Genomic DNA, 25,411 nt, shown 5'->3' with positions numbered 1-25,411 from the left:
CTCCACCCGGTGGGGACATGGGCTAGGCCCCACGCCTTGAGCAGGCCCGACCCACGCGCTGGAGGCCAGGCTGCCAGGGCTCGGGCCGAGAGGGGCCAGAGGCGGACAAGCCTGCCCCCATCGCCCGTCCCGCCGGAAAAAGCGCTGAGCCTTCCCGCTGCTGCCCTGGGCTTTACTGCCCGTTTGTGCAGAGTCATCCTGTGTGGGGCTGAAGGGTTTGTCGTCATGACCTCTCAAAGCCTGCTCTAGAAATGGTGTAAGTTCGGCACAAAACATGAAGTCGGGTGATTCCGTAGTCGGCCAAGGGGTCCCTTGCATTTTGTTCACATCTCGCTGTAGTTATTGCATTGTGTGTATGATGTATGTGCTGTGAATACCCCGTTAAATAATATCCTCTTTTACACTGAATTTTTGTGATCATATGTTCTCAGGTGTCTAACTCTGCAAGCCTTGCCCTTAACTCCCCCTTTGCTGTGTTTTCCAGAGTGAATGGCTGTAGGCTAGAGTACTTGTGGCACCTTAGAGAGTAACAGATTTATTTGAGCATAAGCTTTCATGGGATACAGCCCACTTCATCGGACAGATAGAATGGAACATGTAAGAAGAGTGTATATATATACATACAGAGAAGAAGCCATACCAGCTCTAAGAGACTAATTAATTAAGATGACCTGTTATCATCAGGAGAAAAAAACTTTTGTAGTAATAATCAAGATGGTTACAAAACTTTCAAAAGTTTTTTTTTCCTGCTGATAACAGGTCATAATTAATTAGCCTCTTAGAGCTGGTATGGCATCTTCTCTGTATGTATGTGTGTGTGTGTGTGTGTATATATACACACACACACACACTCTTATATGTTCCATTCTATGCATCCGATGAAGTGGGCTGTAGCCCACAAAAGCTTATGCTCAAATAAATTTCTTAGTCTCTAAGGTGCCACAAGCACTCCTGTTCTTTTTACAGATACAGACTAACACGGCTGCTACTCTGAAACCTGTAGACTAGAATAATTCTTGACTTTTATGTAATGTTTATACCTAACGTGCCAGGTTAAAAGCTGAGGCACAGTAATTCCTGGAAGTAGTTGCCTCCCTTAGATGGTATTTTAACTTCTAGGAAGATAATGACAAATGAATAATAGACTTTTAAGGACAAACGGGACCAAAATGATCATAAGAACAGCAATACAGGGCCAGACCAAAGGACCATCTAGCTCAGTATCCTGAGGGAATAAACAAAACAGGTAAAATTGATCCATCTGCTGTCAACCAGTCCCAGCTTCTAGGACACCATCCCTGCCCATGCTGGCTAATAGCCATTGATAGACCTATCCTCCATGAATGTATCTAATTCTTTTTTTTTGGACATTTATCCTCTTGGCCTTCAAGACAAAATTGGCAACATTTGCAGATGATACAAAAGTACTCAAGATAGTTAAGACCCACGCAGACTGTGAAGATCTACAAAAGGAACTATTAACTAAGGTTTGTTGCGGAACTATTAACTAAGGTTTGTAACCTGTCCTTTAAATCAGCTTCGGTACCCAATGACTGGAAGTTAGCTAATGTAACGCCAATTGACAAGGTCCCTCACCAAAGGCTCTTACGTAAATTAAGAGGGATAAAAGGGAAGGTCCTTTCATGGATTGAGAACTGGTTAAAAGACAGGGAACAAAGGGTAGGAATTAATGGTAAATTCTCAGAATGGAGAGGGGTCACTAGTGTTCCCCAAGGGTCAGTCCTAGGATGAATCCTATTCAATTCATTCATAAATGATCTGGAAAAAGAGGTAAACAGTGAGGTGGCAAAGTTTGCAGACGATACTAAACTGCTCAAGATAGTTAAGACCAAAGCAGATCGTGAAGAACTTCAAAAGGATCTCACAAAACTAAGTGATTGGGCAACAAAATGGCAAATGAAATTTAATGTGGATAAATGTAAAGTAATGCACATTGGAAAAAATAACCCTAACTATACATACAATATGATGGGGGCTAATTTAGCTACAACGAGTCAGGAAAAAGATCTTGGAGTCATCGTGGATAGTTCTCTGAAGATGTCCACGGAGTGCGCAGAGGCAGTCAAAAAAGCAAGCAGGATGTTAGGAATCATTAAAAAGGGGATAGAGAATAAGACTGAGAATATATTATTGCCCTTATATAAATCCATGGTATGCCCACATCTCGAATACTGTGTACAGACGTGGTCTCACCTCAAAAATGATATTCTAGCACTAGAAAAGGGCAACTAAAATGATTAGGGGTTTGGAGAGGGTCCCATACAAGGAAAGATTAAAGAGGCTAGGCCTCTTCAACTTGGAAAAGAGGAGACTAAGGGGGGATATGATAGAGGTATATAAAATCATGAGTGATGTAGAGAAAGTGGATAAGGAGAAGTTATTTACCTATTCCCATAATACAAGAACTAGGTGTCACCAAATGAAATTAATAGGTAGCAGGTTTAAAACAAATAAAAGGAAGTTCTTCACACAGTGCACAGTCAACTTGTGGAACTCCTTACCTGAGGAGGTTGTGAAGGCTAGGATTATAACAATGTTTAAAAGGGAACTGGATAAATTCATGGTGGCTAAGTCCATAAATGGCTGTTAGCCAGGAAGGGTAAAGAATGGTGTCCCTAGCCTCTGTTCATCAGAGGATGGAGATGCATGGCAGGAGAGAGATCACTTGATCATTGCCTGTTAGGTTCACTCCCTCTGGCATTGGCCACTGTTGGTAGACAGATACTGGGCTAGATGGACCTTTGGTCTGACCTGGTACGGCTGTTCTTATGTATGTTCTTATGTTCTTATCTCTCAAAACTGGGTGACTGGGCAACAAAATGACAGATGAAATTTAATGTTGATAAATGTGAAGTAATGCACATTGGAAAGCATAATCCCAATTATACCTATAAAATGATGGGATCTAAATTAGCTGTTATCACTCAAGAAAGAGGTCTTGGAGTCATTGTGGATAATTCTCTGAAAACAACCACTCAATGTGCAGCGGCAGTCAAAAAAGCAAACAATGCTGGGAATAATCGAGAAAGGGATCGATAATAGGACAGAAAATATCATGTTGCCTGTATATAAATCCATGGTACACCCACATCTTGAACACTGTGTGCAGATGTCGTCGCCCCAGCTCAAAAAAGATATATTGGAATTGGAAAAGGTTCGGAAAAGGGCAACAAAACTAATTAGGGGTATGGAACAGATTCCATATGAGGAGAGATTAATATGACTGGGACTTTTCACCTTGAAAAAGAGATGGCTAAGGGGAGATATGATTGAGGTCTATAAAATCATGACTGGTGTAGAGAAAGTCGATAAGTCAGCCTGTGGAACTCCTTGCTAGATGATGATGTGAAGGCCAAGAGCATTACAGGGTTCAAAAAAGAGCTAGATAAATTCTTGGAGGATAGGTCCATCAATGGCTATTAGCCAGGATGGGCAGGAATGGTGTGCCTAGCCTTTGTTTGCCAGAAGCTGGGAATGAGCGACAGGAGATGGATTACTTGATGATTACCTTTTCTGTTCGTTCCCTCTGGGGCACCTGGCACTGGCCACTGTCAGAAGACAGGATACTGGGCTAGATGGACCTTGGTCTGACCCACTAGGGCTGTTCTTATATTCACGACATCCATAGATTGACTGTGCATTGTATGAAGAAGTACTTCCTTTTGTTTGTTTTAAATCTGCTGCCTATTAATTTAATTTGGTGACCCCTAATTCTTGTGTTATGAGAAGGAGTAAACAACACTTCCTTATTTACTTTCTCTACACCGGTCATGATTTTATAGACCTCAATCATATCCTGCCTTGGCCGTCTCTTTTCCATCTGAAAAGTCCCAGTTTTATTAATCTCTCCTCCTATGGAAACTGATCCATATCCTTAATCATTTTTGTTGCCCTTTTCTGAATTTTCCAGTTCCAATATATCTTTTTTGACATGAGGCAACCACATCTGTATGCATTATTCAAGATGTGGGCATACCATGGATTTACATAGAGGCAATACGATATTTTCTGTCTTATTAGCTATCCCTTTCTTAATGATTCCCAACTTTCTGTTAGCTTTTTTGACTGCTGCTGCACATTGAGTGGATGTTTTCAAAGAACAATCCACAATGACTCCAAGATCTCTTTCTTGAGTGGTAACAGCTAATTTAGACCCCATCATTTTATATGTATACTTAGGATTGTTTTCCAATGTGCATTACTTGCATTTATCAACACTGAATTTCATCTGCCATTTTGCTGACCAGTCACTCAGTTTTTTGAGATCCCTTTCAATTTGTAGCTCTTCACAGTCTGCTTTGGACTTAACTATTTTGAGTAGTTTTGTATAATCTGCCAGTTTTTCTGCCTCACGCTTTACTCCTTTTTCCAGATCAGTTATGAATATGTTGAATAGTACTGGTCCCAGTACAGACCCCTGGGGCACACCACTATTTAGGTCATAAGAACAGCCAAACTGGGTCAGACCAAAGGTTCATCAAGCCCAGTATCCTGTTCTCTGATAGTGGCCAATGGCACATGCCCCAAAGGGAATGAACAGACAGGTTATCATCAAGTGATTCATGCCCTGTCACCCAATTCCAGCTTCTGGCAAACAGAGGCTAGGGACACCATTCCTGCCCATCCTGGCTAAGAGCCATTGATGGACCATGAATCTATCTAGCTCCCTTTTGAATCCTGTTATAGTATTGGCTTTCATAACACCCTCTGGCAAGGAGTTCTAGAGGTTGACAGTGCATTGCATGAAAAAATACTTTGTGTTTGTTTTAAACCTGCTACCCATTAATTTCATTTGGGGGCCCCTAGTTCTTGTGTTATGAAGAGTAAATAACACTTCCATATTTACTTGCTCTATATCACTCATGATTTTATGGACCTCTATCATATCCCCCTTTAGTCGCCTCTTTTCCAAGCTGAAAAGTCCCAGTCATATTAATCTCTCCTCATACAGAAGCCGTTCTATACCCCTAATCATTTTTGTAGTACTTTTTTTTAACCTTTTCCAATTCCAATATATCTTTATTGAGATGGGGCAACCACATCTGCACACAGTATTCAAGGTGTGAGTGTACCATGGATTTATATATTGGCAATATGATATTTTCTGTCTTATTATCTATCCCTTGATGATTCTCAACATTCTGTTTGCTTTTTCACCAGAAGTCTCCTGGAATCACACTCTATCTCCTGTAGGCTACTTCAGCTAAACCAGATTTGGGGCACTAACAGTCAGGTGCGGCAGCAGGGCTAAGGCAGATTCCCTTACCTGCCTTGGCTCCGTGTTGCTCTGGCACTGTCCCTGTGGCCCCCTGAGGGGGGGGCAAACAGTGGGGTCTCAGCTGCTCCCACCCCCAGTGCCAACTCCGCAGCTCTCATTGGCCAGGAACTGCAGCCAACGGGAGCTGCAGGGGCGGTGCCTGTGGACAGCAGTGCGCTGAGAACCCCTTGCCCTGCTTTCTAGACGCTGCTGCCAGAGGAATGTGCTGGTCACTTTTGTGAGCCGCCCGAGGTAAACACTGACCCCCTGTCTCTCTCCTGCACCCCAACCTCCTGCCCCAGCCTAGAGCTTGCACCTAAATTCCTCCCACAGCCTGCATCCCGCACCAACTCCTGTACCAAAACTCTGTCCCGGAGCCCACACCTCCTCCAGCACCCGAACTCCCTCCCACAGCCCACACCCCCTCTTGCACCCAACTCCCCTGCCCCATCCCAGAGCCCACACCCCTCCCCTGAGCTCCCTCCAGCCCCTCCCCGCCCCACCTGGTGAAAGTGAGGAGGGGGAATGGAGTGAGCAGGGGCAGGGCCTCAGAGAATGGGTGTTACAGGGGTCTTTGGGTCTGCACAATTAGACAGTTGGCAATCCTAGGAAGAATAGTTCTCAAACTGCTATATCCTGCTTGCCAGGTTTTTCCTCCTTGAACACCTGTGCGCTCCCAGCTCTCTAATTCCTCAACTTTATCTACCTGCACCCAGACGCCTTCCTCTGGGCTCTGCCCCTCCTTTCCTTTTTAGATTTTGCTACCTTTCTCTTTTCAGGCTCCTCTCCTCCGTTGGTTCCTCTACAAATTTATGGACTCCTTCTCCGTATGGTTCCCCAAACTTCTTCTCATCTCCCCTGTCTTTTTCTCATGCAGGTTCGTTCTGCTTCCTTCTCCAGGCTCCTCACGTCTCCCTGACTTTTGCCCTGCCAGCCCCTGTTCAAGCTCCCCCTTTCTTAGCCCCAAGATCGTCCCCTTCAACTCTCCAGACACCTGCCTTTCCCTAGGCTCTTCCACTTCCCTTCTGCTGACTCCTATTCTTTTCCTTCCTAAGCGTCTCCCTATAGACTTCTGTCCGTCTGTCTCTCCCTTCCCCCAACTCCTCCCCCCGTCTCCAGGCTCTGCAGGGTGAAGACAAAGAGCCATTCTTTAAATAGCAACTAGAGAACTCAGGAAGCTTCTACCATTATTAAGCTCCCTGCTACAACACATCCTTATCTCCTCTGGTAACGGTGGAGGACCCGCAACTCTATAACCCCTGCACGCAGACGGATCCCCTCTTCTCTATAGGCTCCGAGTCCCGGGCCGCCACTCCAGCGCACCTTTTCTCACGGTGCAATCCTCCCTTTCCTAAGCCCCTCCCCTTCTCTCCCTAGGCCCCGCCCTTCCCCACGCTCCTCCCCCCGTAGCACTCTGGCCCCGCCCCCTCCATGTGACCCTGGCCGGCCGCGGTAGGCGCGGCGCAGGGACCGGCCGGAGCGTGCATCTCTCTCGCTGCAGGCGGCTACCGGCACCGCTGCGGGAGCGAGGCGGCTGCGGCGATGGCGGCGGAGCGGGGCCGCCTGAGCTTCCCGGGCGGCGCCGGGGTGTTGAGCCGCCCAGTGCCCATGAACCTATTCGCCACCTGGGAGATCGACGGCTCCAGCCCCAGCTGCGTCCCCAGGTTAGCCGCGGGCCGAGCCACCGCCCCCTACCCTGCCGGGTTAGGCCTGCACCGGGACAGCCCCCTGCCGGCCTGCATGCAACCCGCCGGGCGGTCCGGGTCCCTTCCCCGCCCCCAGGCAGGGCCGAGCCTGCGGGCTTCCAGCCCACGCCGGGTCAGGCGGGGCAGCCCCTCGCAAGCGCCTGCCCCCGGTTCTTCCTCCCCGCGGAGCCCCCTTCCCTACCTGCTCTGGGTCGGGTGGGTCCTGCAGGCCCCCCATGAGAGTCCCGGGCGTGCGCCTGAGGGCCCCCAGCGATGGTCCTGGCTTCCCTGCCCCGGGAGGGTGCCCCGTCGTGTGGGGGGACCTGCCCCGGCCCCCCTGCTAGGTGAGGGAGAGCCTGGCTTTGTTCAGGGGGTGAGGCCGAGCTCAGGGCTCGGTTTCAGGCCCGGGCGTTTCGTTAGCCAGCACTAACGTGGGGACCGCTCCTGAGGGCAGGCAGTGCCCCCCTCCTCCACAGCCTGGCTTGTTCCCTCACAGACCCCTCAGCCCTAGGGCTGCTCTCGGGTATGTCCGCCCCCATGCACATGTCCTGCCCCACTTCTGTACCCAGATGGCAGCCTGAGCCCCAGCTGTGTTCCCTAGATGTGTACCTGTGAGGTCTGTACCTGGAGGGGATGTGGGGGGGAGGGGGCATGGGGTTAGGGTTGTGTGTCTGGAGGGATTGGGTGAATACCTTGTGGGGGGATTGGAAAGGGCATTTCTTGTTGGTTGGGTGGTAAGGCACATGAATTGACATGAACAGGCAGGGGAGGCTTGGTTTAGCTGGTGACATCCTGGCCTTGGGGACTGCATCTTTTGATTAAGCTTCTGTTTGCAAATTCCTCAAGTTTTAGTAGTACTTACCAGCATCTTCCTATTCTTGTTCGTTCTTATTTACTTATGTGGGTATTGGTTGTTCAGAAGTGAATAGGGATGAGAAAAGCTGTGTGAAGTGGGGCTTTGAGGTGGGTGGGATGATGGAGAAAGGGTGCGGGTGGGAGCTTAGTTGGGCAGCAGTGCACCTTACTTACATTATCTCACTGGTCCCATTGTTTAGCCCTGACATCTCCCTCACACTCCCCCAGCCCAGGTAAACTTCTGTTGTCAGGATTTTTATGATCATAACAGAAGAAAAAACATAAAAGTAAGCTTTGTAAATTCATATCAAATCATGTTTTCTTGTTGCTAGAGACAAATCCTCAGCCTGGCTTTTTATGATAAAAGTGACACAAATTGGATGTGTACAATGGGCAGACAAGTTGGTGGATGGAATGCTGTGAACTTGGCATTCAGGGAACTATGCCAGGCAGCAGCACTGTGACGGAAGTCACTAGAGAACACCCACTGCTGAGCCATGCTCCTCAGACTCATGTCAATGTCTATACTCCCTTACCCCAGTACCCTTGAGATGTCTAAGTGTGTTCAACCCCAACCTTCTATGTATGGTCCATGAGAATAGGCATCCACGAGAATAGGCGTCCACAGGCAAACTACAAGGTTAAGGCACTCCAGGAAATGAGGGGCATAGAATCTGGAGGTTGAACTCCCCAGCCCTGCTGCACAGCACAATTCCCTAGTTTCAAGGCCCTCTCCATTCCCTGGTGTGGTTGCCTGCTTTTCATTTTTATTGCTGTTCACTCAGTAAAAAGAACTCTGGTTCCATGTGCAGAGTAAACAGGTGTCCCAACTCCATTTGGCACTCTCCGCCTTGGGGTAGCTTAGCAGATAGTTGCTGCTCCATTTACTCTTTTCTGTCCATTTTTTTCATGTTTCTTAAACCTTTCTGGTTCTTTTTCCTACTTGTCTTGTCTCTTCTGTGTATCCTTCCTTTTCCTTATTTTGTCTTATATGCGTGTTGCTGACTCTGTACTCACTCAAAGGCTGCATGGTTGAGGGGCACCCATTAGTACTCCCTTAAGTTGAGCAGAGAAGATTGGGTTGGCGGGCTGCTGCCCTATACATGTGAGATGCTCTCATGGCCACTTTCATTAGGGGCCAAATTGTGAGCAATGCTGAGCTTTCAAGTAACGGTCTGCTGCTTTACTTGAAGAGGGGCAGAATGTTTGCAGTGTGTGTGAGGGAGATTGGCAGCTTTCCCTATTAACTCTGACCCCTTCTTTTGCTTTTTGTATACTCCCTTCCTCAAATGAGTCTGCCATGCTAGTTGAGAAATGCACAAGTTTTTCATCAGTATCTTCTAACAGTTTTGTATGTATATATTCTAGCAGATGTCTAGGCTTCTGATAGTCAGGTTGAAAGTGCATTTCCATTCTAATAGCCTCTTTTCACTTGCTCATAACTCTCCAAACTTTCTGGGCTGATATTTCCATGCTTGGTGAGTATATTTGAATGTTTGAGCAAGATCCCTTTGTCTTCTAGTTTGTGTAGGAAAAAATATTCTCCCTCCCTTTTTTTTTTTTGCTGAGCAGGGTCATACTAAAAACGACTGAGGTTTGGCAGGTGACAGCAACAAGAGTTCTTGAAGTGCTACCGTCTTTGCTTGGTTTAGGGAGAAATAAATGAATATAGGAGTGAAATCACCAAGTATGCAAAGTAATCTTTAAAGCTTTAAATTGTGTTGTCAGGTTTCTAGTGTGATAGTTTGCATGAGGATGATCATCCTTATTTCAGTTAACCACACAGAACAAAACCCTTCAGATCCCTACTTTAATATCAGGAAATGGACGAGATTGTAGGGAACTGGAAGAAATTGTAGTTCCCACAATTATAAGAGACCTCCACAATTCTGGCTACATTCTGCAAATTAAACTCTGAGAAGTTTTCTCTTGCTGCAAACATCCAATCTATTTATGTATGTGGTTATTCTGCTTTTATAACCCAGCCTTGTAAAAAAAAAAAAACAAAAAACAAAAGCAGCAATAAAAAGATATTCCACTCTATCACATCCCCTAATTACCTCAAGGAGGTGTGTTTCAAATGGTGACTGGGATTAGTTGGTGGTTAACATCACTAGAGACCATTTTTATTTATAAAAAACCCAAACCAATAAAATACAAAGTGAGGGCTGAGAGGAAGACTGAATTTGCCTCGGTGGAGGTTGGTGTTGCCTGGGGGACTGATGGAGGTGGCTGCAGAAAGCTGGGCATAAGGAAACTTGAATTTGTGTGTGTGGAACTGGGGTTTGAGGGAAGCTGCGTTGTGGGAGTGTCTGGGGATAGCTGGGAAGGAAACTGGATTTGTGTGTCTGGGGATAGAAGCCATAGGGCACGTTGTGAAATCTAGTGGGTGTCTAAGGACTGGGGGCAACTGAGACCTGTTTGGTGGTTGATGCTGGGTATGGGAATCTGGCCCTCCCGACCCACACACCGGTCCCTGCTGTCTCCTTCCTGTGGTTGCTGCTATCACTGCTTGCTCCTCCTGGTTGCTGTTTCCAGGTCCAGCAGGGGGAGCAGCAGACAGAAGCGACTTGGCTGCATGCTCCCCCCCCCCCAGGTACCACAGCGGCCTCTGGTGACGGAACCACAATTGCCGGATGTTCCTGCAGCCCAGTTGGATGCAGAATATTCAGTCAGGCCTGTGGCAATGCGTGTCAGCCTGCAGGTATGAGTGTTGTGTGAGACGCATGACACTTGCAGGTCTGCAAAATGCAGCAGACTAATAAAACACTGAGAGTGCACAGCCAAAAAACTAAGTCAGAAAATTGAGAAGTTAGGTTCCTACAGAAACATTAGTTTGCTATCAATGCATCTGTATCTTATACTGCACATTTTAGACAAACAATAATATGCTACATAGTTAACCAGAAATAGAAAATATTCCATATATAGAGAGAGAAAAATATATATAGAATGGTGCTGTGTTAAGTTGCTCAGTGAACCTTTATTAGCCTTTCCTGGCTGTTTTAACTCTACCTGCTAACATTACATCAGATTACTGTTTTGCATTTCATTATATGTGGTGCAGGTGCTACCTAAGAACACAAAGGTATCTGTGATTGGAGCGGTCAAGATATTTTAAAAAGGAGTGCCAAAGTTACTTTCCTAAGACTATATTTAACTTTAGGCACTCATCTTTGGAACTGTTGACCACCAATATTGCAGGTACTACCTCCTGGGATGCAGGAATGTCCTTGAGACATGCTATAATCAAATGAAAAGGTGACAGTAGAAGACACAATATACTTGATATGAGAATGAGAACTTCCTCTTCAGGCAGACATCTGTGAAAACATGGAGGAGAGTGGAGAGGAAAATGGGCTTAGTTTGTGGTCAGGTATTTTCCTTGGGATTTTCATTGGCTGCATTTTTTCTTAAGTGTGCCTGTTGACTTTTAAAACTCTTCAAACACCACTGCTTTGAACTCAGCAAAAAGTCAGAGAATGGGTGGAATATGCAGGAGGGTCGTGCTTTGGGAGGGAGCATTTCCTTCCCTTTTTAAAAGTTAGGTTAGTGTAGCATGATAAATCTCTAGAGACATTTGTTTCCATTTCAGAGACATTCCTACCCTGTTGGCATACAGCGATAGAGGGGAGTAGTGATTGGAGCAGCAAGTGCTTGCTTATTGGAATACATAATTGGGGCTAAGTGCCTGCAGTTATTTTTTTCTTAACACACACACACACACACACACGCACTGGGGAATGTGACATATTTTGGAATGCTCTTGTGGACAAGTGCTTGCCAGTAAAGGAAATAAAAGGCAACAGTCTCATTCAGTGAATTGCCCTGTGTAGCCGGTATGAAGCCTTGAGTGTTGTGGGTGGACTGGTAGACTGAGTTGATTGACTGGAATGCTTTACTCCTTTTGTCCAGTTGATGGCTGATTAGCAGACTTTGTGGTGGATAATATATGAAATATCACACGTCACAAGGACGAGAGAAAGATCTTTTAGTTTTGATTTACTGAAAGTCCAGCCTCTTCATGTGGACTTAGTAAATAAAAGTTTAAGTGCTAAGTATCTAGTTGCTTTATGGGGAGAAATGTTGTCAGAGGTCACATTTAGTTTGTGAAAAATAGTGACAAAGAGCCATTGTTTTCTTCAGTGACACATTGCTCAGTTAAATCTTTGTGGCCCCTGTGCTTGATTCTTTGTGCATTAGGTAGAAGGGATTGTGGTTTCTCTCTGGAAGAGAGAGATCAGCTTCTTGATGTAATAAATGATTTGATGTGCTTATTCTTCTGCTGATGTCAGCTGTTTTTTTTTTTAAGTACTTTGTGGACAGTTGTCGCTGTATGTATAAAAGTACTTCTGTGGTATTAGTGACCATAATACCTCAGTCATGCAGAGCAGGCTGTTGATACCAATCCATCAAAACCATATGCTGCCGCTATGTTAAAACTATGTAGCCTTTCTGGATTTTAGCCCTCTGGCTTCCCACCCATCTGATAGTGACAGGCACAGCTTTCCTTTATGTATATAATAGATTTCTTGGGTCTGATTTTTGGAGGAACTGAGTATGTGTAGCACCCATTGCCTTAAACTGGAGTTGTGGGTAATCAGCTTCTCAGAAAATCAAATTCCTTGTTTCAGTCATTGCAATCATATCACTGGTGTTACCTTATCAACAAAGAGTCTGACAAGTGTATTTCAGAAGGCAGAAGCCGTCTACCTGTTTCTTTCCAATAGTCTCACTCTTCTGCAATGAACTGCTGTTCTTAAAGGAAGGATATATTGCATAACTTTTCCTCTAAAACTTTAAAAAAATGATTTGAGAAAAGAAACAAATTATGGTGCTGGTTCAAGAGGCAGCATGGTCAAGTTGTCTGAAGACTTTTAATTCCGAGTTTGCCACTGACTTGTATGATTTTAGTTAACTGTTCCTGCCTCAGTTTCCCCAATCTGAAAAATGGAGATTCATTTGTTACAGTTTGCAAACTGCTTTGAAGGTGTAAAGTGATGTGTAAATTGGCTAATCTACAATGGTGAATGTGATAACCTCCCATTCTGAGAGAATGTTTTGAGGCCCTAACACGGGGAGATTGAGGTGGATGGTTGGGGGAAGTGAAGGAGGTGGTCTCAGGACTGTAAGAGACTGTCTTGCTAAGTGATCTCCAGAATAAAAAATGAGTGGATTAATGCTTTCATCCATGACAGGGTTTGCATTAGGCTATTGATCTGTTTCTAGGATGCTTGAAAGCACTTAAACTTAGGTCTCACAACATACATCTTATTGGGGCAAGTGTGTTTCCTCATACATCATTGGGAGAAACCAAGGAACCAAACTGAATAGAGCTCAGAAGAAGTTAGTGTTTATAAATAAGTTGAGATTTCTCTGTTCATCAGTGTACTGTAGCACTTCAGTGTTAACTTTCCTTCAACACACATAAGAGGCAGTGAAATATCTCCATTTTGCAGATAAAGGTCTGAGGGACAGAGAGGAGAAGTGACTTGTTCAAGGTCATCGAAAAAGCTTTTGGTGAAGGTGGGACTAGAACTGAGTTAGCCCAGTTCCTTAAGCCAAAGACCAACCTTCAGCTGATCATGGGTGATTGGGGTGAAGGAAAGCAGAAACTTGACAATTAAGAAGAAAGATCAGAGGCAAAATATGGAGCTTCTCAACCTAGTCACTCCACATATAGTCTGTGCTTGAAGAGGAACTGTAGCCCAACACATGAGTAAGAAGCAAATGCTGAAAACTTTTCAGAGTGCCATTTTGATTGTTCCTCTGTAAACTCTGATCTGTATTTTCTAAACGCATCTCATGGTTTGCCTTTGCATGGGAAGTTGGCCAGTTAATCTGCTTATTTGCATCATATCTTGGCAGCGCTTCTAATTCCTATGGACCAAATTCTGCCACTCTTATAACTGACATTTTTGGGAGGGTAGTTTCTGTGGAATTAATGACCATCTGCCAAATTATGCTGCATTGCCAGGCCCGCTGTTATCCTCAGTCTTTCTCTTAGCTTTAGTGAAAATCCTGGACTGAGGAATTCCTCTGGGCCTCTAGCAAATCTTGCATTTTTTTATGAAGCTGGGATCAGAAGAAAAAGAGGGAGCGGAGAATTGGAGGAGAATTTGAGCACTGGGAGACAAGCAAGCTTGGTTAGGGTAGGTGTTAGTTTACTTGCCCATGTTTTCTCCCTCCCTGAAAGCTACTGCAATTGTTATCCAGTCTTTACTGTCTTCTCCAGCTTTCAGTATAGCATGCATTGCTGTTGTCGTTTGGCTGATAAATGCCATTTCTCAAGCAGTGGTGTGGGATTTGTAGGCCAAATGGATCTTAATGCAGACAATAAGTAGCTTAAATCTAATAGAAAGTGATAACATGAAGCACGTCTCATAGTGAGGTTTAGTTGGATTACAGTAATGTACAGTAATTATGTGGAGACTCACAGGGCATGGAGCCAGTTTCACCATGAGAGAATGGAACCTCACTAGTTGCTAGCTTGTTTATTGAAAATTGGGTAATCACCTAGAGAATTGGCTGATAGGTAAATAAACAAGTGACACTAGTTGCTGGGAGACTTTGGAAACTACTTGGTCCATCTTTGAGTGTAGCATAGATCCCCCTCTTGGGAGGAGTGCATCCATCTGCACAGAAGCGGATAACCCTTTGGGAAGCAGTAGCTGTTAAGGGCTGCAAGTGTGCCTTATATGGATACCAGTGTTTGGAAATGAAGGTAGGAGTAACCACTTCCTCTGCCATTCATGAGTTGGAAGCAGTGAGTCAGGATCTCCATCTCGCCCAACTATTTCAGCCTTTCTTTGAAAAACTACCTAGCAAACTCATAGCAGCTCATTCCACACATTTGAGTGTCTTATCTAGATCAGAGCCATGTCATGGTAGCTGTGTGGTGACCAGCTGGGCTGCTCATTCTTTCTCTTACCCAGTTGTTGCCAGTCAGAATTCCAGGCTTTAAATGCTTTTTGCTTGCAGGACAGATATCTGTTTCAGATCAGCGAGTCCAAAGCTTTTTATGTCTTTGTGCCATATATTTGACTGGGAATGATATCACTTGTGCAGCCTTTTCTCCAGGGGTTTGGCGGGATAAAGACATTGTCTGTTCCTTCTTGAGGCATTAAAGGTCAGTGCATCTGTTGTGGGGCAAACTGAGACTGGCTTATTTCAGCTCCTTTGGTGCAAAAATGAGGAGAGAAGCATGTATTATAATGGGGTGATAGCCCAGCTGCAGTTATTTGTATTACTGTAGTGCCTAGGAGCCCTCGTCTTGGATCAGGATTCCATGATGTTAGGCTCTGTACAGACGCAGAACAAGAAAGCAATCCCTGACCCAAAGAGCTTACAGTCTAAGTATGAGACAAGAGATAAATACAGACCAACATGAAATATACAAGGAAACATCAGACAATACAGTCAGCAAGGGAGCTATGGTCTCAGCACATCAGGAGTCTAACCATTGTCAGTGTTTTTCTAGGTATCACCAGGGCCATCCCTAGCTGAGAGGGGGCTGTGTGGGACCCCAGGCCTCCCCCCAGGGCCTGGGAGGCAGGAGCTGTGGGAGGCCACTTTGGGGGGCCCTACAGGCCCAGAGTGGCCCGGGAGATTAGCGGGGGGCTGGGAGCAGCACGCTCCACTTCCCTCGTCCTGACCCCAGCCGTGTTACTCAGGGGAGGGGCTTGCGGTAAAGGACCCCACACACACACTCACCGGCAGCGGCAGGAAGCAGAGCAACCTGGCGCTAGCCCGCTCTACTCCACCAGCTCCCAGCCACGGTGCTCTGCTTCCCGCTGCCGGTGAGAGTCGGGGGCGGTCCTTTCCCCAACCCATGTGACATGGCTGGAGCTGGGCCAAGCGAAGCAGAGCGGGCTGGGGCCAAGTCTCTGTGCTACCTGCTGCTGGTGAGTGCAGGGGATGATCCTTTCCTCACACTCGCCAGTGGGGGGAAGTGGAGCGCCGCAGCTGGGAGCTGCAGAGTAGAGAGGGCTGGGGCCGAGTTGCTCTGCTTCCTGCCGGTGAGTGCGGGGTCGCTGAGGGAGGAGGTGGAAAGGGAGTGGGCCGGGGCAGAGGGGGAAAAGGGGAAGAGGCAGAGCAGAGGGAGTTGTCCGGGGCTCCACACACCCCTAGGGATGGCTCTGCCTCTTGCAGGGGGGGCCGGCTGATGGATAGGGCTGGTTGCCAGGGCTGGTGCTGCCGCCACGTATGCAGCACGTAGTTGCCTAGGCTAGGGCACCATGAAATTTGGGGCAGTTTGGTGCCCCAAATTTCATAGTGCCCCACGCAGCTGCGTATGCTTGTGTGCCTAAGGATGGCCCTGGGCATCATGCTAAAGTGTTTTGAAGAGGAATTTGAAGGAGGATGAGTTAGTTCTGCAGATGGTTATGGGCAGCTTCTCTTAGGCATGGGGAGCAGCATAGGAGAAAATATGAAGGTGCTTGTTTGAAAATTTAATGAGTGGACAATAGAGGCTGATCTAAGGCAAGAGTCAAGGGATTCAAGGGGGTGGGAGGACATGGTCAAAATGATGGCTTTGAAAATGATCTTTGCAGCAGTATTCTGAATGGATATAAGCAAGGCAAGACTTCATTGGTCAACTAGGGAAAAAAGAGTGTTGCTGTAGTTGAAAGGCAAGATAAGAGACAGGACAAGAGTTTTAGCTGTGTAGATGGATAGGAAATGCTGTGTCTGAGACGTCGTGCAGAAAGAATCAGCAGGGCTTAGACATAGTTTGGATGTGAGGTCCTACAGAAAGTTCCTGGTCGACGAGGATGCTCAGAGTTTTTTCCTGAGAGACAAGTGGAATGATAATGGTGTCTACTGTGATCGAGAAAAGGTGGCAGGAAGGTCTTGGGGAGAGGGGCCATTTAAGAGCTCTATTTTCACAATGTTGAGCTTAAACTGATGGCTGGACATCCAGAAGGAGATGTCAGAGAAATGGGCTGAGATTTCCTTTTGGACAGATGGAGACTGGTCTGCAGTAGAGAGGTAGAACTGAGGGCCATCAGCGAGTGACGGTAGTTGAATTTGTGTTTATGGATGGGATTACCCAGGTTAATTATATACGTTAGTTAATGTTGAGACTAGCTTATTGTTTAACAACATATTTTTTAAAGTGCTTAAAGCTATATGCTTCCTAGATTTGTCTTAAAAATTGCTATGCAGCATGGCAATCCAGAGTAGGGTTAGTGGTCCACATTTCAGATCACTTGAGCAAGGAGCTTCCAAGATGCATGTCCCCTTAAAAAATAAATTAAAAAAAAATCAAAATTTTATGGTTCTGACAATTACATGCATGTGAAGCTCCAACTATGGGTCTGATCCTCCCCAAACTAATATCACCTGCTTGGGATTGGTATCAGCTACCGTCCAGCCCCCACTGTCCCTTTGGGGAAGCGATATTTAAAAAGTTGGATCAGTAACATGATTCGGGGTTGATGATACAGCCATTTAGGCACGTGCAGCAGGATTAGGGTTCTTGAAACAGCCAGAAGTCAGTAATTTGGTGGCTCGAGGTGACAAGCTGTGGCCTTTGAACCTGTGCAGCATTCATGTACTGTGAGTTTGAGTCCTGCTGTGGTTAGATGTTTGGCAGCATCTCCGTGTTCTTCCTGTGTGCTGCCCCAGCTATGCGCAGACAGCTGGCACAGCATACCTGCCCCATGACCAGAAGATCTGTTAAGGTACAAAGGCACCCAGCCAGGTTTACTGTCGGCGAAGCACAGTACTAGTATCCTGCAGATTCTACCAGGCCATTAATACATGTATGGCCATAACAGTAGACCAGCTCACTGCCCCTGACATGGCTAGTTATTACCCATCTTGACCTTATCTTTTAGGAGGGGTCAGTGTGTTCCTGTTATCCGTGGGGAATGTTTTTTGTACCATCCTTGATATCGGGATGCTCTGGTACCACTTGATACCAGGATATGTTTGCATGAGTATTCTGTGCCTAGCACTTCTTAAGAATGTGTATTTCTACGATATCAGCCCTATTCTTGCCAGATTCTGTGAGCTGGGTCCTGCCTCTTGCTCACAGCTTGTCTTTACTGTCTTTATATCAGTAAAACTTTGACTACTACTTTAGCCTAAGCCTCAGACCTCTGATGCACGGACTTATGTCTCAGGCTCTCTTCCTACTATACCTGCCCATAGCAGTTTTCTGAATGTGTTGTGCATATTTAGCTCTCTGCCTGCATTTGCAGAGGCTCCTTGTGGAAGCTTTGCCATGAGAGCAAAGTTCTGGTTTGAGAGGATATTTCGGAGCTCCACAGGCATACTCAGATTTTCCTTTAGAAGCATTGTCAGGGAAAATAATATTAGTTAGAGCAGAGCTGAAAAATTCTACAAGTAAGCAGCAGTTTTATGGTACTGTAACTATGCTGCAAGATCCTCCCCCATTTCCTAAACAGTGGGACTGAATGATTGGAGAAGCCATGTAGTTGTGACTCTCATCAGTGTAAGCATATCAAAATGGATTGCTGAGCATCAGGGAATGCAGCCATAATAGAGAACCCTATAATAAGGACCAGCGTAGCATCAACATCCACTAATATGGTACCAGAATGATGTAATCAGTCAAAACAAGAATTCATGTGTGTCATGAAAAATACACACAGAAAACAAATGTCACCTTTTTCATAGAATCATAGGACTGGAGGGGACCTTGAGAGGTCATCTAGTCCAGTCCCCTGCAGTCATGGCAGGACTAAGTATTATTACAATATTATAATTAGAGTAATTTATCCAATCCACACAAACACAGAGAATACTCTTATCAATTTCACATCTCAAAGTGCTGTAGGTCCCTAGAAAAAGGGATCTGAATGCAAAGATAGACATTAGAAAAAAACTTCAGTTGAATGACCCTCTTTTTAAAACAGCCAACCTCAAATGCGTTTTCCCACAAACAAACTGCTATAGAAAAATCCATCCGTGCACAAACTGCAGTAAGTATTAAAATGGTATTCTAATCCCAAAGACAGAATTTTTATAGACCTTTTTCACCCCATTATAATGAAAACCCTGCTGCGACCTTCACTGTGGTGGTACCATTGCCCCACCATAATATTGCTGTGCCACATCAGGGCCAGGGTGGAGTTAGTGGTGTAAGTTGGGGTACTTTGGCTCAAGGGGTTCCCAACGTACAGTCTGTGCTGAGCTTATTTCAATTTTCAAAATGCTCTGAAAACCACGTGTGGCAAGATGATCTTGAGTACTGGTACTTCCCTCCAAGAGGGGCTGGAGTACCTTTTGACAGAAGGGGTAGAACATCCCCAGGAAATGTTCCCAGGAAATCTCCTTGTGCTCATGGCCCCCATTACTCCTGTTTTCTGCAAAAACAAGGGAAATGCCCTCAGAACTTTGTTAATGCAGAGTTAAGGTTGATCAGCAACGCCTCATACCCTGCCAGAAGGTTGAGTGCCTGGCACTCCTGAAAACCAGGAAATAAAGATCACATGGCACCCATCCCCATTATGCAACCCTAACTCTGCCCTCTTTCAGTTATGTCCTGCCTGCTCTGATGGATACTGTTGCATTCTATCCATATGATATGGAGCACTGCAGGGACACAACATTTGGGTATATTAGGAGAAACTGTCAGACAGGTCCTCGCTAAAGCAAAAGTTGTGTGAGGTGAGCTTAGTCAACACCAGCTGGCTACACCTATTTTATCCCCCGTTTCACCTGTTCTACGCAGATGACCCTTGAGTGGCCAGATGTTACCAACACTTGTCCTAGGGATCCCCTCTGGAGCGTCCCCTGCACTTGTCTCCTCACTAGCCTGCTGCCAATTCCTGTGGCAAGAATAATCTGTTGTGCTCCCGTGCTTGCACAGCAGACATCACTCAGCACAGAAACAAGTGGTTCATGATCTCTCTAGATGTAGATGCATTTCTCCATGTATTGCAGTGTGAGCTATTGTGACCTACTGCAAGTAATCCCTGCGCCAGTCAGTGTGGTTGCCCTAACACACTGAAGGGCTGTTGGAGTGCAGGCAGATGAATGGGAGAATACAGATCTGTGGGAGACAGCACCCCACATAAAATGACACGTACCTCATGCCTGCTTATTACAGGACAGCCCTGGCTGAAACATATTTGCAGTCTATCCCCAGTGACACTTGTCAGCTCCAGGGTGCAGAGTGAAGGCTGCAGGGTGAGATGGCATTTAACTCTGAACTGTAACTTTCAGAGGTTTAAGTATAGGGGCATTTCATATTCTGGAAGGGTTCACAGCCCTGCCAATCAACTTTAACTGAGTGTTAACCAAGTTTTGGACACTGAATCTCGCTCTGGTCTGAGGCTTGTCAAGTTCCAAACACTCTCCTTGGCTCCTTTCTGGCTCTAAGACCAAGAAGTAGCTAGGTAACGTTGGCACAGAAATAATAACAATACTTAGTTCTTAGAATCTGAAGCAGTGTTTCAGTGCTGTTTGTGTAGGATCCAATGGAGACAGCTCCTGTGGTTATGCCTCAGCTGGATTCAAGCTGTACACTGACTAGGGGTGGGGATGGGATGAGAGCTCTTGATTGTTTCAGATTCTTCTACTGCTAATATTGGCATTGTAGATCTCCATGGTATGATTGTGTGGAACTCATTAAAAATGTTAGCATTTGGCTGAATGGGTACATGCCCGTCTCTTTCTTTCTGGAACTCTGGGTATATAAACCCCCCACTTCACAGTTGTCCTCTTTCTGCTAGCCTGAGTGAATGTGGAATTAAGTTATCTCCTGGCATTGGGACTCCTCCGCTTGGGTATTTCAGCCTATTCCCAGCCAGCCTTTCTTCCTTAGAAAAGCTGTATTAGAACTGGGAAAGGTACAGAGAGCGACAACAAAAATTTTATTAAGGGTATGGGACAGCTTCCACATGAGGAGAGACTAAAACGACTGGGACTGTTCATCTTGGAAAAAAGATGATTAAGGGGTGATATGATAGAGGTTGATAAACAGTGCATGGTGTGGAGAACATGAATAGGAAAGTGTTATTTACCCCTTTACATAACACAAGAACCAGGGGTCACTAGATGAAATTAACAGGCAGTAGGTTTAAAAAAAAAAAAGTAAGTTTGTAAGTTGAAAAAACTTCTTCACACAACACACAATTAACTTGTGGAACTCATTGCCAGGGGATGTTGTGAAGGCCAAAAGTATAAAATTAGATCAGCTCATGGAGGATAGGTCCATCAGTGGCTTTTGGTCGTTAGCTATGGTCACATCCAGAGCATGGGGCTGTCCCTAAACCTCTGACTGCCAGAAACTGCTGCTGGATAATGAGATGGATAACTCAGTAACTGCCCTGTTCTGTTCATTCCATCTTGAGTATCTGGCATCGGCCGCTGTTGGAAGACAAGATACTGGGCTAGATGGGCTATTGGTCTGACCCAGTGTGACCATTTTTATGTTCTCTACCAGCCATCATTACAGTTTGGAAGGAAAGCATACTCTTCTGTGGCCCTTTAAGAACTGCTAACTACTGACAGTTATTCTTTGCTACTCCTTCTAGACTGGTGGGAGTTTATCCTGAAGACTAAGAAGTTGGACTTTCCTGACCTTTGGAAAGCTGAGATGTTTTAACTAACTCTGTGAAGGGCCTCTAATGATCTGTTAGATTCAGTGTCTATGCTCTTGGCTACAGACATTTTCTTTTCAAGGCCTCTTGGCTACAGAATTCTAAAACCAGATTAGTGGGTGAGTCACTTTATGAAGAATGATCCAACTTATAAGTGTCAGTCATCCTCCTGATATCTGATTAGTCCTTCCTCTGCACTTCAAGCAGTTTGACTCCAGTGTAGTTCACATTCTGGTCCATCTAGAGAAGAAAATATAAAGAGCTCACCCAAGATGTAGACTGGTCCAGCAGTCCAGCAAAGTCGCATTTATTCTAAAGGACTGAACTAATTTTAACTCCGTCTCCTCATTATTCACATTTTTACAAGCATGCAGGATCCCTTCACATCAGTGGGTCCTGGAATTATCCATTGAGACTACACGCTTGAACTTGGGGTCATGCAAAAACCCAACCTCTTTTCCATCGTTCTTGAGGAATCTTTCTGATGGACTGCTGAGAGACAAAATGCAATCTCTTATGGAAATGGAGGCTATCATGCAACCTTTCTAAACCTAATACACATACACCTCTACCCTGATATAACGCTGTCCTCGGGAGCCAAAAAATCTTACCGTGTTATAGGTGAAACCGCGTTATATTGAACTTGCTTTGATCCACCAGAGTTCACAGACCCGCTTCCACCGGAGTGCTGCTTTACCGCGTTAGATCTGAATTTGTGTTATATCGGGTCGCATTATATCTGGGTAGAGGTGTACTTAGCAACTTTACTATTTGTCATTTTTGCATACTTTACCTGTTTTCTTTGTTACATTGGTTTGCGGTACCATTATTGATTTGTAATGGGTGCAGTATAAGAGCCGGTCTTACAGCCCATTTCTGCTTCCATTGAAGTCAATAAGAGCAAGATTTGGTCCCTAGACTTCAAATACTCTTCTCAAGGTATGTTCTAGTTTTGGCACATCAGTGTATATTAAATATTTAATGAGGCTTTTCCACCTTTTGGAGAGCGACTGATAAGTAATTTATTGTGTCATCTCCTAAGCTTCTTGTCAGAGAAATGCATATAGTTATTTTAACAGTAGTTTTTGAGTTCTTGTTTTTCTACATGAGACAGTATAACTAACTTGCATCTTTCATCTGGAGTGTTTCATTTCACTTGTGATATTGAAGAAGCTGGAAAGGGCCCATATATTTAGAAAGCCTAACTCCTTCCATTATAAAAGATTTGTGTGAACTTTTCTGAGAACTTCATACTTCCTTTGTTTGCCCTAAGCCTCTTGGGGTAGGTCTACACTACCCACTGGATCGATGGGTAGCGATCGGTTTATCGGGGATCAATATATCGTGTCTCATCTAGACGCAATATATTGATCCCCGAACGCGCTCCTGTTGACTCTGGAACTCCACCAGGGCGAGTGGCGGTAGCGGAGTCGATGGGGAGCCGCGGCTGTCGATCCCGCGCTGTGAGGATGGGAGGTAAGTCGAAATAAGATACTTTGACTTCAGCTATGCTATTCCGACCCCACCCTCTAGTGTAGACCAGGCCTCGTATTTAATGGGAGATAGCCTTGGGGCCAGGGTGGTAGCCTTTTGCTGATCCCATGAAATTCTGTTAAGATTTGTCTGAGTTGTGAGCTGTTAGAAAGTGCCATTTCCCATCTGTGGCTTGTGGTGTACAGCTTGATATTTATTAGTTTGTTTGTTTGGGGCAGCTTGTAAGGAACCCCGAGCATTCCAAAGCCCTGCACATGTTCCCCAGCATAGATACTGCAGTAAACAGAAAGACTTGGGCCAGGTACTTCAAAAGAAGCTGTAGAGTCAGGGAAAGGGCAGAGAACCAAGCAGGGCTGGGTGAAGATCCTGTTTTCCCCGCTCATCCTTCACTGAATGAGGCAAGGGTCCAGTGGGAAAAACAGTATCATGTAATTAAAGACTGCATCGTAATGTGGGGGGCTGAATTAAGGTTCCATAGGGAACCTTAAATCTGGCAATTCCTATCTTCTGAGTGCTCAACCTTGTGGCCTAAGCTTTGTTTTACTATAGTTATTTGGGATATAATTGAATCTACTTTCTTTGAGGTCACATAAGAATTGGTCTTTATTTAAATGTTTTGCCACTGATTTCTAACTAGCCATGTGCAAATAAACTGAAGATTGTGACTCCTTTGGAAAGCTGACATAAAGACGTGTATATATTGTATTAATGAATTTACAGGGACTCAGATATTGACATAGTTATTTTGAACTAACATATTTGTAGGCCCTATACTATAGGTAGCACATGGGTTTTGCATTATTGTCCTTATACTATAATTGTTATACACATAGTTTTACAGTAACTTTCATATTTGATTTAATGGATTGTCTAGAATACAGCAATAGTACCTGTGTGCCTGAGAACATGCATTTTCCTGTTTTCATATTGCATATGTTAGGCTACTTAAGTAGCAAAAAAGCTGCTTGATAACTTGTTAATGCTGCAATCATTTCATTAATATACTTGTGTGTTTTGGGTAAATCAAATACTTGATATTGCAAAAAATACAGGATTTTATGTATTGACTGTGCAAGTAGTCTTAAATTGCTACTCAAATGTACAAATTCAGACTTCTGAATACATTTATTAAAGACCTTTGGAGTCCTGTAGAAGTTTATTGTGAAGCTGCATTCATAGGTATTGGTTCAGTTTTTTCTAACCATGCCATACTTGTAATTGCATGTTTAAACATATAAACCCTGTTTCCTAAACTTTTATATCTTATGTTTTCAGAATTAAATTGAAGAAATGTTTGTACTATATACAGTACAGGGTTTAGCCAGTGACTTAGAACGCTGTTTCTATGGCACAAAAATGTATAGAATATATGAAGATTTGCAGGAATTAAATCAGGTACCATCTGACTTACAATTCAATTTAAAACATTGATCTGTATGATCTTTTGTGGTGAGGAGAAAGAAAATGGCACTGGTAACCCTTGAGTGCTTGCTAGTTGACTTAATATATTTTAATTTAACCAGTTCTGTAAAGTAAAATACAAATACTATTTTAAAGCAAGGAATCAATCACATTTTAAATGTGGTCCTTCCCTGGATGCTTACATCTACAATCAGAGTAAATGGGGAAAACTCCAGCAAAAAGCTTATATGATTTTTATGAAGATCATTCATCTCTGGCATTGCCGCCTTGTTCTATTTTTCCAACCCTTTTCCAAAACCAGCACTGATTTTGATTTGTGGCTCACAGAATCTGCTCCAGGTTCCTTATGCCTGTCCCAAGAACCTACCTCAATGGCCTCTGTCTCTGATTCAGTTGGCAGCAATTTTCTGTGTAAAAGGGATCAACCAGAAGGTCCAGTTTCGTGTTACTCATGTCTTGCTATGGGAAGAACTTCTTTTGTTTGCTGTTCTACCTCTTCTGTACACTGCAACTGTGCTGTGGAGCCGCCCAGCCACTGTTTTGTTGGGGAATTGAGATCTTAAGTCTCCCTCCGTGTCTAGGAGGGTTTGTGTATCTCTGACCCTGCCAGGATTTCCCGTCTTGTTGCACATGTCTCTCTTAGGTTGTTGTGGCTTCCTGCGGGCTGCAGTAACACACCTTTTGCCCCTCTGCCCTGCTTCAAGATCTTGCAGCATTTCTAGCTCCTTTGTCTATCACTAGGTTCTCGTCTACACTAGGGAGAGGGGGGCGCAGGATCTAAGATATGGAACTTCAGCTACAGGAATAGCGTAGCTGAAGTCGACAGATTGACTTAGAATCACTTACTTTGCGGCATGGGATCAACAGCCGCCACTCCCCTGTCATCTTTGCTTCCACCTCTCGCGGAGCTGGGGTTCAGCAATTCAGCAGTTGATGGGAGAGTGATCGGGGATCGATTTATCACGTCTGCACTACACGTGATAAATCGATCCCCGATACATCGATCGCTGTCCCATGGGTAGTGTAGACATACCTTAGGAAATTAACCTATTTCTGAGTCCTGCTAGGATCTAAAATTGGTGCATCTCAGATACCAAAATAGG

General features: G+C 44.9%; 1 protein-coding gene across 6 annotated transcripts in view; it reads left to right on the top strand.

The window, feature by feature from the left end:
• Positions 1 to 182: 182 nt before the first annotated feature.
• Positions 183 to 25,411, top strand: part of PACS2 (phosphofurin acidic cluster sorting protein 2) — a 178,247-nt gene continuing 153,018 nt past the window's right edge. For 5 of the 6 annotated variants that reach the window (XM_030574058.1, XM_030574055.1, XM_030574054.1 and 2 more), the window contains exon 1: positions 6,793 to 6,942. In XM_030574058.1, the coding sequence (XP_030429918.1) occupies positions 6,821 to 6,942 (122 nt within the window). In that variant the 5' untranslated portion in view covers positions 6,793 to 6,820. Of the gene's footprint in view, positions 257 to 6,792; positions 6,943 to 25,411 lie in introns of those variants that run through there. The other variant, XM_030574056.1, reaches the window with a different exon arrangement.

Source organism: Gopherus evgoodei, chromosome 8 (genome assembly GCF_007399415.2).
Source record: "Gopherus evgoodei ecotype Sinaloan lineage chromosome 8, rGopEvg1_v1.p, whole genome shotgun sequence".
NCBI classification, from domain to species: Eukaryota; Metazoa; Chordata; order Testudines; family Testudinidae; genus Gopherus; species Gopherus evgoodei.
The sequence above is the reverse complement of the archived record's forward strand: the minus strand, read 5'-3'. Positions and strand labels throughout refer to the sequence as shown.